The 15,076-nt window shown below is 38.5% G+C and overlaps 1 protein-coding gene across 1 annotated transcript in view; it reads left to right on the top strand.

Moving 5' to 3' along the window:
• Positions 1–14,015, top strand: part of LOC124805456 (myogenesis-regulating glycosidase-like) — an 89,080-nt gene extending 75,065 nt beyond the window's left edge. Inside the window, exon 6 of the mRNA XM_047266019.1 lies at positions 13,816–14,015. Coding sequence (XP_047121975.1) covers positions 13,816–14,015 — 200 coding nt within the window. The remainder of the gene's footprint in view (positions 1–13,815) is intronic.
• The last annotated feature ends 1,061 nt before the right edge of the window (positions 14,016–15,076 follow it).

The following is a 15,076-nucleotide window of genomic DNA, read 5'->3' as shown; positions in this document are numbered from 1 at the left end:
TACACTCCACCCAAATACTTTCAGGAAAGACTTCCTGAAACTTAAATCTATGCACCATGTTAACAAATTTCTCTTCTTCAGAAATGCTTTCCTTGCCATTGCCAGTCTACATTTTGTATCCATTCTACTTTGACCACCATCAGTTATTTTCTTCCCCAAATAGCAAAACTCATCTACTACTTTAAGTGTCTCATTTACTAATCTAATTCCCGAGGATCACCTGATTTAATTTGACTATATTCCATTATCCCCATTTTGCTTTTGTTGGTGTTCATCTTATATCCTCCTTTCAAGAGATTGTCCATTCCGTTCAACTGCTCTTCTATGTCCTTTGCAGTCTCTGCCAGAATTACAATGCCGTCGGCAAAACTCAAAGTTTTTATTTTTTCTCCGTGGATTTTAATTCCCACTCCAAATTTTTCTTTCGCTTCCTTTACTGCTTGCTCAATATACAGATTGAATAACATCAGAGATAGGCTACAACCCTGTCTCATTCTCTTCTCAACCACTGCTTCCCTTTCGTGCCCCTCGACTGTTATATCTGCCATCTGGTTTCTGTACAAATTCTAAATGGCCTTTCGCTCCCTGTGTTTGACCCCTTCCACCTTCAGAATTTGAAAGAGAGTCTTCCAGTCTACATTGTCAAAAGTTTTCTCTAAGTCTACAAATGCTATAAACGTAGGTTTCCCTTTCCTTAATCTACCTTCTAAGTCGTAGGGTCAATATTGCCTCAAATGTTCCGACATTTCTACGGAATCCAAACTAAGCTTTCCCAAGGTCGACTTCTACCAGTTTTTCCGTTCGTCTGTAAAAATTTTCTCTTAGTATTTTGCAGCCGTGACTTATTAAACTGATAGTATGGTAATTTTCACACCTGCTTTCTTTGGGACTGGAATTATTATACCCTTCTTGAAGTCTGACGGTATTTCGCCTGTCTCATACATCTTGTTCACCAGATGATAAGAGTTTTGTCAGGGCTGGCTCTCCCAGGACTATCAGTAGTTCTAATGGAATGTTGTCTGCTCCTGGGGCCTTGTTTCGACTTAGACCTTTCAGTGCTCTGTAAAACTCTTCATGCAGTATCATATCGTTCCCTAATGCTCTCTGAAACTCTCTACAACCTCTGGTTCTTTCAGTTTATCCAGTTTCCACCTCTTTAAAATCCCACCTTTTTACTGTATTTACTGTACTCTCGTAAAATAACAGCAAATCGAATTTAACCACTGTGAGTTGAAAGGGGACCACTCCAAATAGATTTCATTGCTTTGGTCGTTAATGTACTTTGTTAAGTAAATGACACACTAACATTGCCATTTCAGCTAATAAAATTTACATGAACAGCAGTTCCTCAACAAATCAACTTGTTTAAAAAAATGATGTACGAAACAAGACAATAATTGTATGTATGTAATATTAAAATACAGAACTTCTGAGAACTGATAAATTATTTTGTTCTAAAATCCAGTGTTCTGGTATATTCACTAATATGACTGATTCTCCCAATACGCTTCCAAATATGAGAGTGCATAAAATTTCCTCTGTTGTAGCAAATGAACAGTCATGATTTGTGGTGACAAACAATATTACTCAATTTCTTCCCGTCTCTGTTAATGTAGAAAAATATGGCTCCCCATGATGCCATCAAGAGCCATTGTTCTTGACATACCAGTGGCGCCACTATTTCACCAAAGTTTATATCTGGAAATTCTTGCATCCATGACAAATATCTTGTTGAGACGACTTATAACCATGTAACTTATTGCTGCCCTACTTTCTTAACCTTTTTATCAGAGTATTGGCACACTGTATCGAACATTTTTAATTATACATTTCAGAAAATTGGCTTTATGACTCCACTCTGTACAAGCCAGTCTCTCACTGATCCCAGTTCTCCTCTTGCCCACTATGTGCATCAAGATCATCTAAAAAATCTATCAAAGTTAAACAAACTGTGGTTCATCCTCTTATGTAAATCATAACTACAAACATGAATTCAATACAAATCCCTTGGAAGCTGATCGATCATTTACACTTTAAATGAAATGACTGTAATTTATTTCACACTATATTACAGTTAATAGTCAATAGATAGAAATGAAGCATTCACTTCTTTAAATTCAAAGTGGTACAGTCTTGATAAGCTAGAATCCATCAACAGAATATTAGCACTCAGTTAGGTACAATTTTATCAGAAAAATTTAAAATGTTTATGTTATAGTTACATATTACATCGTCATTACATTACAGAAGGACAGAATGAGATCTGGGAGAAAGTTACTGAGTATGTTGGATTAAACAATTTTGTTTATTTTCATTAATTATTTTACTACCATTACCTGTGACTTAAAAATTCTGTATCTAGAAGAGACTGGAGGTACTACTGTACATCCACAGCTGTGAAGTTGAGATTTTTTGTGCTTCTGTGAGCAATGATGTGGCTTTTCTATGGATATTTAATATTTGAGAAATGATTTTTTAAATTTTTATATGTATTTGCAGTGAACTTTGAGTATCTTCATGTCATATTTAATTTACTTCAGCTTCCAATTTTTGATGTGGACTATTAAGAAAAGAGTTTAAGTATTGTTGTCTTATGTCCTGGTATTGCAATGCTTTATAGAAACGAATATTAAATTTCTGTATAGTGAGAGGATTTGTGATTTTTTGTGAACCTGTGTTCTGGTGTATTGCTTTCAAGTGGCTGATCAATCATTTGTGCTCTTATTTTGCGTTGTATGAAGGAGAAATATGCAATAAATCAAAGTGAGATGAGAAGCAACAGACTTGGGAAGAGCCAGACTAGAAACGAAAAATCTAGTTAAAACATGCAGTATGATTCTGGTGTTGTTACGTGTAGTGGTACTATTTAGGTGATATGGGTGTGCCGTTTAGTGATTCAATGAGCATGTGAGTTAGTGAATTAGCGTGTGTTGAGGCCAGTAACGTGTTTCAAGAAGTTATAGGTGATGGTATGGGTACCACTAATCTGAATTTGTTCTACCCATTGAGTCTGCTGCTCACTGTCGTGTTTCGACAGATAATTCTGCAACTCCTGCTGGTTGTAATGAACAGATTGAGTAACTGAGCGTTAATTAAGTTCCAAAAGATATTTCTGATTCATTCTTAATTCATGTTCTGTTCGCATCCATAGAGTGATTAGAGGCTAATAAAAAAGGGAATTTGTAAGAAACTAAAAATTAATATTGGAAGCGAAATTAAATTTTGGAAAGAACAGAAGGTGGCCTGGTGTAGATACATTAAGTGAAAAGATCGAGGCTATTTCTATGGAAAAATAGGTTAGAGTAGGTGTACTAAAGCACAAACTTGTACAAATTAGATTTGGGAAGATTTTTCAGTGAGATTTGATGCACCTAGCACGCAGTTAAGAGGAGAGTTTGTCATATTTTGATGAGAGTAAATCTAGTATTGAGAATAAATTTGTTATTATATGGGGAAGTCAAATTAAATTGCAGGAAATAGTGAGTGAACAAAATAAGCAATTAAAAGAGAGTTTTCAGCTTAAGCAATTAGTATGAGAATAATAAAACAGATTTGACAGAAATGTTGGATGCTTTCCCAAATGAGGAGCTTGATACACAAATTCATAAACGAAGTTCAAATAATACTGCCTTATTATAAGGACTAGAGATGGATTTTGAAGAGATAAACGTTAGTTCAGAGAAAGAGCTGTCAGGAATTAGAGAAGAGGTTCACAAGACCATTAAAAAGCCATTTCTGTTGCACAAGTAGCTGTTAATGCTGAGCACAGCTCACGTAGTACACTACCTGCTATTGTTGGTGATTCTGAAGAGGTGAGACGTTTGTTGAATTTGAGAGGAGGTCAAAAGGAGGTTGATGGGAAGAGAACAGAGTTCTCCAATAAAAGTTAGGAGAAAGTATTGCTTAGGGTTCTTGTTATAGCAGAACTCATGTGCGTCATTTTGATATGAATTCTGGTCATAAAGATGAGCCAGATCCTGTGTCTTATTAGGAGGGGAGAGATAAATTCAGAACTGTTCAGGCTATGCCAAATGGTGACCCTCTTAGTGCAATGCTGTCAAGGTACGTAGTGTCAAGAGAGACCACATCATTAGTTAAGCCTGATGTATTTTTTGCTGTTCCCAGATGGATGTGCATAAATTTATCTGTGGCATTCCGGTGCAATTGAGTGTTAGTGAACTGCACCTGGATGATTTCCATTCAGGCTGAATGAATTCCTTACTGTGCTATTTTCACTGAAGTTCCATTCAGGCTGAATGAATTCCTTACTGTGCTATTTTCGCTGAAGTTCCATTCAAGCTGAATGAATTCCTTACTGTGCTATTTTCACTGAATGATGTAGAAGCAAACTATAAGAGGATCAAACACAATGTTTATCTTCTTCACACAGAAGTAAGAACAGGCCTCAGTGTGGGAGAATTTAGTGACACTAAAATTCGTATGTTGTTGTACTCAGATGAGAGTACCCAGGTATGTTAATTAATTGTTGTTCATTTTGTGTGTGCAACTGGGCAGCTAATATGTGCTATCCTTGAAGAGCTTTTTTTTTTTTTTTACTTGTTAGGAATCGTTTGCATTTTAGTATTCATACAAGATAGTTTCTTCTTTGTGGGTGACAGTATGTGATTACAGAGTATGCAGTGATCGACCAGATCGATGACTAGATTCTGATTATGCTTTCCATGTGGCTGTTTTGTATATTCTTCTTTCACTTACTGTACTCAAGTGATGAAATTTCCCTACTTGCTACATACAGTTTTTCTTGGTGTTGTGTCTGCTTTCATGAATAGGTTGCATTGATTTACTATACCTGTTCTTTATGTTTTGATGATTTGTTTGATGCCTTGGTACTGGATGTTTGCGAACATTGGATGATGTGGTAAGGTGATGCAGTACAATAATTTTTGTTAGTTAGTTGGTTTGAACTATGTCACGAGGTCATGAATAAATATTTTTCCATTCAGTGATATTTAATACTTGGGGTCTATAATTTGTAAGTGTGAAGTGATATGTTGTGAAGGTCTACATTTTTCAATTCTTTTATAGTTATTGTATTGCTACTCGTTTGTTTAGGTGAAGTCAGGTTTCTGTCCTATATTTATATGAGTATAGTTCTCTTACTACCAGTCGATCTAAGTGTGGAAGTTGTTGCAGTCATCCGCGAAAAAATGTACGTAGTTCAATGGCTAATGAAAGTGAACTGGTCATAAAGAATGTGGGATTGTTTGAATTAATGTCATCTGTTAACAGTCACTTCATGAAAAACAAATTAAAATAAGTATTTCACAGTGATCATGGTTACTGAAAATAAATTCGATGTGATTCAGATTTCAAACCATGATAAGTCTGTCAGGAAATAAATAATGTTGCATAAGATCATCAGATGGGTTCTGTTTCAGTAGAGGTTGATTATGTATGATGATTTATGATTTCTCTAGGCTGTCGTTGTGGTTGATATTTGTTTGAGGTGAATGTTTCTGGCTGTACTGAATACTGTGAAGATGAAGTTATACACTGAAACTGGTTTGTGTAGATAAGAATTTGCTCCAAAGTAGATGCTGGAATAATGTAACGCTGTCGTTTTTTTGTAGACGAGTATATGAGGTTTCTTTGATTCTCCGTTGCATACAGGCTGTTGCTAGCCAAAGTGTCTTGTTGTGGTTCATGGTTGAAATTGGGCAATAGTCCTAATTGTACCGTGTGCTTAACGCTATTCTTCCGATTATGGACGTTTTAGTAAGGAAGTATCACAGCTAACACTTCATTCAAGAATCGTAAAAGAAGGTTGTATACATGGAAGAATCCTGGAGATACTGACAGGTTTCAGATAGATTATATAATGGTCAGACAGAGATTTAGGAACCAGGTTTTAAATTGTAAGACATTTCCAGGGGCAGATGTGGACTCTGACCACAATCTATTGGTTATGAACTGTAGACTAAAACTGAAGAAACTGCAAAAAGGTGGGGATTTAAGGAGATGGGACCTGGATAAACTGAAAGAACCACAGGTTGTAGAGAGTCTCAGGAAGAGCATAAGGGAACATTTGACAAGAATGGGGGAAATAAATACAGTAGAAGAAGAATGGGTAGCTTTGAGGGATGAAGTAGTGAAGGCAGCAGAGGATCAAGTAGGTAAAAAGACGAGGGCTAGTAGAAATCCTTGGGTAACAGAAGAAATACTGAATTTAATTGATGAAAGGAGAAAATATAAAAATGCAGTAAATGAAGCATGCAAAAAGGAATACAAACGTCTCAAAAATGAGATCGACAGGAAGTGCAAAATGGCTAAGCAGCGATGGCTAGAGGACAAATGTAAAGATGTAGAGGCTTATCTCACTAGGGGTAAGGTAGATACTGCCTACAGGAAAATTAAAGAGACCTTTGGAGAAAAGAGAGCCACTTCTATGATTACCTAGAGCGCAGATGGAAACCCAGTTCTAAGCAAAGAAAAGAAAGCAGAAAGGTGGAAGGAGTATATAGAGGGTCTATACAAGGGCGATGTACTTGAGGACAATATTTTGGAAATGGAAGAGGATGTAGATGAAGATGATATGGGAGATATGATACTACGTGAAGAGTTTGACAGAGCACTGAAAGACCTGAGTCGAAACAAAGGCCCGGGAATAGACAAAATTCCATTAGAACTACTGGCATCCTTGGGACAGCCAGTCCTGACAAAACTCTACCATCTGGTGAGCAAGATATATGAGACAGGCGAAATACCCTAGACATCAAGAAGAATATAATAATTCCAATCCCAAAGAAAGCAAGTGTTGACAGATGTGAAAATTACCGAACTATCAGTTTAATAAGTCATAGCTGCAAAATACTAACGCGAATTCTTTACAAACGAATGGAAAAACTAGTAGAAGCCGACCTCGGGGAAGATCAGTTTGGATTCCGTAGAAATATCGGAACACGTGAGGCAATACTGACCCTACGACTTATCTTAGAAGCTAGATTAAGGAAAGGCAAACCTACGTTTCTAGCATTTGTAGACTTAGAGAAAGCTTTTGACAATGTTGACTGGAATACTCTCTTTCAAATTCTGAAGGTGGCAGGGGTAAAATACAGGGAGCGAAAAGCTATTTACAATTTGTACAGAAACCAGATGGCAGTTATAAGAGTCGAGGGTCATGAAATGGAAGCAGTGGTTGGGAAGGGAGTGAGACAGGGTTGTAGCCTCTCCCCAATGTTATTCACGCTCTATATTGAGCAAGCAGTGAAGGAATCAAAAGAAGAATTCGTAGTAGGTATTAAAATCCATGGAGAAGAAATAAAAACTTTGAGGTTTGCCGATGACATTGTAATTCTGTCAGAGACAGCAAAGGACTTGGAAGAGCAGTTGAATGGAATGGATAGTGTCTTGAAAGAAGGATATAAGATGAACATCAACAGAAGCAAAACGAGGATAATGGAATGTAGTCGAATTAAGTCAGGTGATGCTGAGGGAATTAGATTAGGAAAGGAGGCACTTAAAGTAGTAAAGGAGTTTTGCTATTTGGGGAGCAAAATAACTAATAATGGTCGAAGTAGAGAGGATATAAAATGTAGACTTCTGAAGAAGAGAAATTTGTTAACATCGAGTATAGATTTAAGTGTCAGGAAGTCGTTTCTGAAAGTATTCGTATGGAGTGTAGCCATGTATGGAAGTGAAACATGGACAATAAATAGTTTGGACAAGAAGAGAATAGAAGCTTTCGAAATGTGCTGCTACAGAAGAATGCTGAAGATTAGATGGGTAGATCACATAAGTAATGAGGAAGTATTGAATAAGATTGGTGAGAAGAGAAGTTTGTGGCACAAAGAAGAATGGATCGGTTGGTAGGACATATTCTGAGGCATCAAGGGATCACCAGTTTAGTATTGGAGGGCAGCGTGGAGGGTAAAAATCGTATAGGGAGACCAAGAGATGAATACACTAATCAGATTCAGAAGGATGTAGGTTGCAGTTTGTACTGGGAGATGAAGAAGCTTGCTCACGATAGAGTAGCATGGAGAGCTGCATCAAAACAGTCTTTGGACTGAAGACCACAACAACAACGGTAAGGAAGTATTTTACTGGTGCCAGGAGCACTGCGATCTATTTGAGAACTGATGATTTATGTGTGCCAGTACATGAATAGTAAGCGACCTATAGATACTGAGCTGTTTTTGGTGGTGTCAGGAGAGCTGCAGCCCAGTTGTTGTTTAAAGGAAGAATTCAGCACTGCTAGTCAAGAAAAGAGGAACAAATCCTCTTTTATCATTTACGCCTTACCGAGATTCAGAGCTTGTGTGGAACAATAAGTTTCGAAGGAAACTAAGACTTCACTACATTTATTCTGAACAAATGCACAACAATTATTGAAATGCGAAGTGTAGCCACAGCAGGAATAGTGAATCAATAGCTTCATTTGGATAAGAACAGTAGTAAAGAACAGGAACGTGGACGTGAGTGTAATGTTAAAATGTTAGCTTTTTTCCGTCCTGTATGAGAATTGTCTGTGGTTCTTGTTTGGCATTGGATGCATGGATCTATGTGTGCAGCTCTGTGTGTGCAGCTCTTTGCTGGCACATTCTTACTGGAAGAGATTGATGTGCAGCATTGCCTTGAGATTGTTTTCTGCATGCGTTTGTTACGAGCTATGAGCTACAGTGAAATAAGACCTAGCACTGCGCAGCTCTGAGTATTAATTCAATGCAACGATTACAGGTCCGTAACGAACTGTTGTGAGTGGCAGGCTTTAACATGTTTTGAATTCTGAGATACTAAGTCTCAAAGCATGTGGGCCAGAAATCTCTTTCCCAGTAGAGTTCCAGGCGAGCCACGTAATTCACATTATCATGTAACTGTTCTTGATACTTTCATAGGATTCTTGACTAATTTGTGGTTAAATTCGTTATCATGTGCTGGCATACAACGCCTGGTGGTTCATATGTGAATAATTGTATTCTTCTTTTTACGGTGTCTCCAGTTGAAATAATCATTAACTTGAATATTATCTCCCTGAATTTATTTTACGTTCCCTTGCCATGTTCAAACTGATAACTGGAACATAACAGTTCTATGGAACATGCCATGCACGCTGCATTTAAACTGCTGTAGAGGTTCTGTCACGGTCATTTGCCTTCAGCAAACGTTTTTATTCATATGAGCTGCTTTCACAGTGAGCATTTATTTGTTTAGCAGCTCGATTCCTTCTAGTTTCTCTGTAGGATTTTTCATGTTTTTGAAAGTAAGTTGCGTTGAGGTCTTCGTGCCAGATGGTGAAATCTCTGAGTAGTAGGTTTCACCAGGGGATCATTTAGTGATCTTGAGGGCATCAGTGAAGGGCTCTAGTAAGTTCAGTGCTAAACGCTACAAGAGAGCTTTTGTACAGCACAAAGAGGTCTTAAGAATAAATTCCGGTAATGTAAGGATACATATTACGATATTAATGCCGCTGCCCCCGCCGCCCCTCCCTCCCCCCCCCCCCTCCACACACACACACACACATATATAGTGAAGTGTTCACGACGGCAGAATCACAGCAATGCGAGCTCTTATGGGGGCTTATCAACAGTCGTTCTCCAAGAGGATCACTTGCGAACGGAATGTTGAAAGTGTGATGACAATGGCACCCAAACTATTCTCAGTCACACATCATAAAGTGACACGTAGACTGTAAATGTATTAGGGGGTCCGTAAAATAATGTCGTATTTTTACATTGAATTTAAACATATAAATTGTTAACGAGTCTTTCTTTTTAATCAATGACGTAATCACTCTTCTTATCAACAACCTTTTTCCATACAGTGTGCAAATTTTCAACGCCTGATGGACAAAATTCAATTGGTTTTTGAGATAACATCTGGAGATAGCATTTTGGATATCATACACATCTTCACATTTTTTTCCACTTAGCAAATGTCGTAATGATCGAAATAAATGGAAATCGGATAGCGGAATATCGGACAAGTGTGGTGGATGAGGCAATACCTCCCCCCCCCCCCCCAATTCATTAAATTTTTCCAGGCTTACTCTTGCGCAGTGCGGTCTTGCATTATCGTGTTGCAGAATAATGGCCTTTCTGTTGACAAGCGCAGCGCACCTTTCTATTAAATATTGATTTACTCGATCCACCTGTTCAAAGTAAAGGCCTGCATCCACAGTTTTTCCAGGTTTCAGCACTTCAGAATGAGCAACCCCGCGAATACTTCATCAAACACACAAGAGCGCCTTTCTAGGGAGTAATACCTGGCTCATCTGTATTCCGTGGCGATTCATTCGGAGAGAGCTACTGCCTCTTGCTTTTTGGATTATCGTAGTGGACCCATGTTTCAGTTCAACTGATAAAGCGATCAAAAAACGCTGCTCTGCCAAGTCACTGAAGCAATAATTTGCTTATTGTGGATAGGTTAGCTTGTTTTTTGTCTTTACGAAAGTTCTGCAAAGTTCTTGGGTGGTTGACCAAGGTTGATTAAGAGCGTTTGACGGTTCCCCGATTGTCTGACACTGATTTGGTTCCACTTCCACTCTTAACATGTTATTGTCTAAAGTTGTTAACCTTTCTGATCGATACGTATCAGAAAGATCAAAATTACCGAATCTGAAGTTGGCATTTGCGAACGTCTAATGCATTCATGTAAATATCACAAATGTTTTTGGCAGCAACTATTACTCAAAAAGCAAGTGATGCAAGTGATTTCTGGAATCTGGCTAGCCATTTCACCATAAACTGCGAACAAAATTTAAGATTTAATGGTTTGCCAGTAAACAAGAGACTAACCTTAAAACGTCTTTGGCACGACTTTGAAGTACACAAGAGCTGATAAATGACAGACCAATATAGACATGCGCAGAAACGACGTTGCTTTCCGGTTCCCCTAATATGTCTAGATATGCTTAAAAACAAAAAAGACAGACAGGATATAACAAAAAGTAATAGAGCAGTCATATTCAAAAAATGTTACGCTTTGACGCTGATTTCCGTATACTGAACAGTACTCTGAAGTGCATGGAGTAGGGTACTCAGCGTGGTAGGATATGTTAGTATTCCTTCTCGTTCCGCTCCAGTATGGACCACGAAAAGTATGGCTGCTTAAATACCTCTCGCCACACCGTAACAATTCTAACTCTATCTCTACGGTCCCTATGGGAGTAAGAAGTAGGACGATTAAGAATGTGCACATTCTTTACTAAATACCGGTTCATACAATTTTGCAAGTAAGCTTTCGTGCGATAACTAGTAATTTACCTTCAAATGTCTGCGAATTCAGGTATCTCAGCATTTCCGTTACGTTGTTCTGTGATTCGTATTGTCCTCCTCCGCACACGTTCAGATTCCCCGTAAGTCCTATCTGGTATGAGTATCACATACTTGAGTAATATTCTAAGATGAGAAGCACAAGTGTTCTGTAAGCGATCTTCTGTGTAGACTGATTGCATTCGCCTAGAATTCTACCACTGAACTGGAGTCTCCCGCTTGTTTTAGCCACAGGTGACACTACGTGAACTTTCTGTTTCATATCCCCATAAATTGTTACACCCACGTATTTGTATGAGTTCACAGATTCCACTTGTGACTCGTTGATATTGTAGTCACAGGATACTAAGTTTTTTCGTTTTATGGAATGCACTATTTTACGTTTCTCAACATTAAGGGGGGTAGGACGTCAAACGGGCCGACTTGGAGCAGGAGAGGCACCACAGGACATTTCAATTTCCAGTGTCTATACTTTTACAAATAAATTCATAAAATTCGTCAGCATGACCAGGAAGGATTCAGAAATTTCCATATCTATTAAAAACTATGGTAAAAATTGAGGTAATTAAATATAAAATTTGTGTTTTTTCTAAACATGAAGTTTAAAATATAACAGTTCATTCGTTTTTTCATAAATTAAATAAATTCTAGAGTTTCATACACCTGTGAGTATTGTATGTATGCTGTGCAAAATTCATCGAAGAATCTCTCTAACTTATGAAGAAAATTGTACCTATAGCACCAAATGCAGCCATTAGTAAGTGAAAAAATGATGAAATTTCGCACGTAAAAAAATGTATTTTGTTATGTTTTCGAACTTCCACTGCAATGGGTGTGAATCCTGAATCCTTTCTGGTGATGCTGACAAAGTTTTATGAATTTATTTCTAAAAGTATAGGCAGTGGAAATTAAAATGTCCTGAGATGCCTCTCCTGCTCCAAGTCGGGCCGTCTAACGTCCTACCCCCCCCCCCCCCCCCTTAAAACAAGCAGCCTACTGTGGCACCCCTTCGAAATCTTATCAAGATCTAACACGTTACACGTTATCTGTGGGATAAGAATATAGTTCCACATTATCAGTTATTATACTGCTCAGTGTAGATCAGTGAAGATAGAAGGAAAATGGTCGCCTCTACTGTGTAAATATATAGCTCCCTTTCAGTCAACATTGTCAAAAGCTTTCTCTAAGTCTACAAATGCTAGAAACGTAGGTTTGCCCTTCCTTAATCTAGCTTCTAAGATAAGTCGTAGGGTCAGTATTGCCTCACGTGTTCCAACATTTCTACGGAATCCAAACTGATCTTCCCCGAGGTCGGCTTCTACTAGTTTTTCCATTCGTCTGTAAAGAATTCGCGCTAGTATTTTGGAGCTGTGACTTATTAAACTGATAGTTCGGTAATTTTCACATTTGTCAACACCTGCTTTCTTTGGGATTGGAATTATTATATTCTTCTTGAAGTCTGAGGGTATTTCGCCTGTTTCATATATCTTGGTCACCATGGAGAAGAAATAAAAACTTTGAGGTTCGCCGATGACATCGTAATTCTGTCAGAGACAGCAACGGACTTGGAAGAGCAGTTGAACGGAATGGATAATGTCTTGAAAGGAGGATATAAGATGAACATCAACAAAAGCAAAACGAGGATAATGGAATGTAGTCGAATTAAGTCAGGTGATGCTGAGGGAATTAGATTAGGAAATGAGACACTTAAAGTAGTAAAGGAGTTTTGCTATTTGGGGAGTAAAATAACTGATGATGGTTGGAGTAGGCACGATATAAAAAGTAGACTGGCAATGGCAAGAAAAGCGTTTCTGAAGAAGAGAAATTTGTTAACATCGAGTATAGATTTAAGTGTCAGGAAGTCATTTCTGAAAGTATTCGTATGGAGTGTAGCCATGTATGGAAGTGAAACATGGACGATAAATAGTTTGGACAAGAAGAGAATAGAAGCTTTCGAAATGTGCTGCTACAGAAGAATGCTGAAGATTAGATGGGTACATCACATAACTAATGAGGAAGTATTGAATAGGATTGGGGAGAAGAGAAGTTTGTGGCACAACTTGACCAGAAGAAATGATCGGTTGGTAGGACATGTTCTGAGGCATCAAGGGATCACCAGTTTAGTATTGGGGGGGCAGCGCGGAGGGTAAAAATCGTAGAGGGAGACCAAGAGATGAATACACTAATCAGATTCAGAAGGATGTAGGTTGCAGTAGATACTGGGAGATTAAGAAGCTTGCACAGGATAGAGTAGCATGGAGAGCTGCATCAAACCAGTCTCAGGACTGAGGACCACAACAACAACAACATAGCTTCCTTGATATTTGGAATCAGATGACGTTTCTTACCATTCTCCAGTGTGTCACATATCTGCCACCATTCTTTGTCCAATAACATACTTTGTTTTTGTTGAAGAATCCAGTCCTTCCACTTACACCACATTATCCACTTTTCTCTAGCGTAAAATCAACTGACGCCAGCAACATCCAGATTATAACATTGTTTTCCAGTATTTAAACATCGCAGGCAGTGGTTCAACATGACATAACTAGAGCACCAGTAATGTGTCTCGTCTTCTGTACAGAGTTCCTTCTGGGAAAGGACCTCCTGGCAGCGCCCATCGTGCAGCACGACACATACGAACGCGACGTCTACCTGCCCAAAGGCAGCTGGCTGGACGAGGTGGACCCCGAGCACCCCACCATAGAGGGCCCCACCTGGCTCCGCGACTACCCGGCGCCTCTCAACACGCTGCCGCACTTCACCAGGGTCACCTCCTCATAGGTCTCACCGACTAAAATGTTCCACGTTTCGTATAAAAAATAAAATAACTTATGTCTATCATTTTGAGTTTGTAAATGATGCATTTCAGGAAAGTATGACATTTCACCTGCTTTCAACTGATGTCAGTGATAAACAAAGCCTTCAGAGTGGTATGTGGTTTTGTGTCGCAATATGTTTCATAACATTACACAAGTTACTCCAATTAGTAGCTCTTCAGCAACTCAGATACGTCAAAAGGGCGTCTCACCCCTTAATCCTTATCCTTACCACCACATTATCGTACATGAAACAAAATTCTCCCTCAAACTTTGAGTAAGGAATGAAAATGCTGTTGAAAATATGAAAACTGAGACATTCAGGTTGAAACATCCCCCCAGAAAAATTAATGAATTACTGTGCTGATAAACCTCTACGTTATTTGATTTTCAAACAGCTGAGCAGAACTGAACATACTCAGACATCTCTCTCTTTACTTATTCTGATCAACACTAAACTGACACACAATATTTTTAACGCAACTCAATCTGACTTTCAATAATTCCTACAAAAGAATGGCCCAGACTAACATTAACCTATACCTTTCACAAATCACTTGCCTCACAAAAATCTTCGTTACTCGAACTTCTGCAATACAGAGAGCGCCAATACTGCCAGCTAAATAAAAGATTCTAACTACTGAAGGCACTAACTACTGATAGGCATAGTTAGAAAATGGAAGATTTTGATAGAGAACAAGCAATGTATTTACCTTAATAATGTTCAAAAGTCATCATATATATATCAGTTCATGATATACAGTGTTACATATTTACTCTTTCTGATGGACACACGTCCAGATCATCCGCTCTCAAAATTCTGTCATCTCTCTCCCCACATCCACCACTGCTGGCGGCTCACCTCCAACCGCGCAACGCTACACGCTGTTCACATCCAGCTGCCCAACACTACAATAGCAAATATTCCAACAATGCGAACCAGCCACAGACTGCACACAGCACAGTCAGTGATTTTCATACAGAGCGCTACGTGGCGTTACCAACATAAAAACCTAAACACCCTAC

Source organism: Schistocerca piceifrons, chromosome 7, assembly GCF_021461385.2.
Source record: "Schistocerca piceifrons isolate TAMUIC-IGC-003096 chromosome 7, iqSchPice1.1, whole genome shotgun sequence".
NCBI lineage: Eukaryota > Metazoa > Arthropoda > Insecta > Orthoptera > Acrididae > Schistocerca > Schistocerca piceifrons.
Note: the sequence above shows the minus strand (reverse complement) of the source record. Positions and strands in the feature narration are given on the sequence as shown.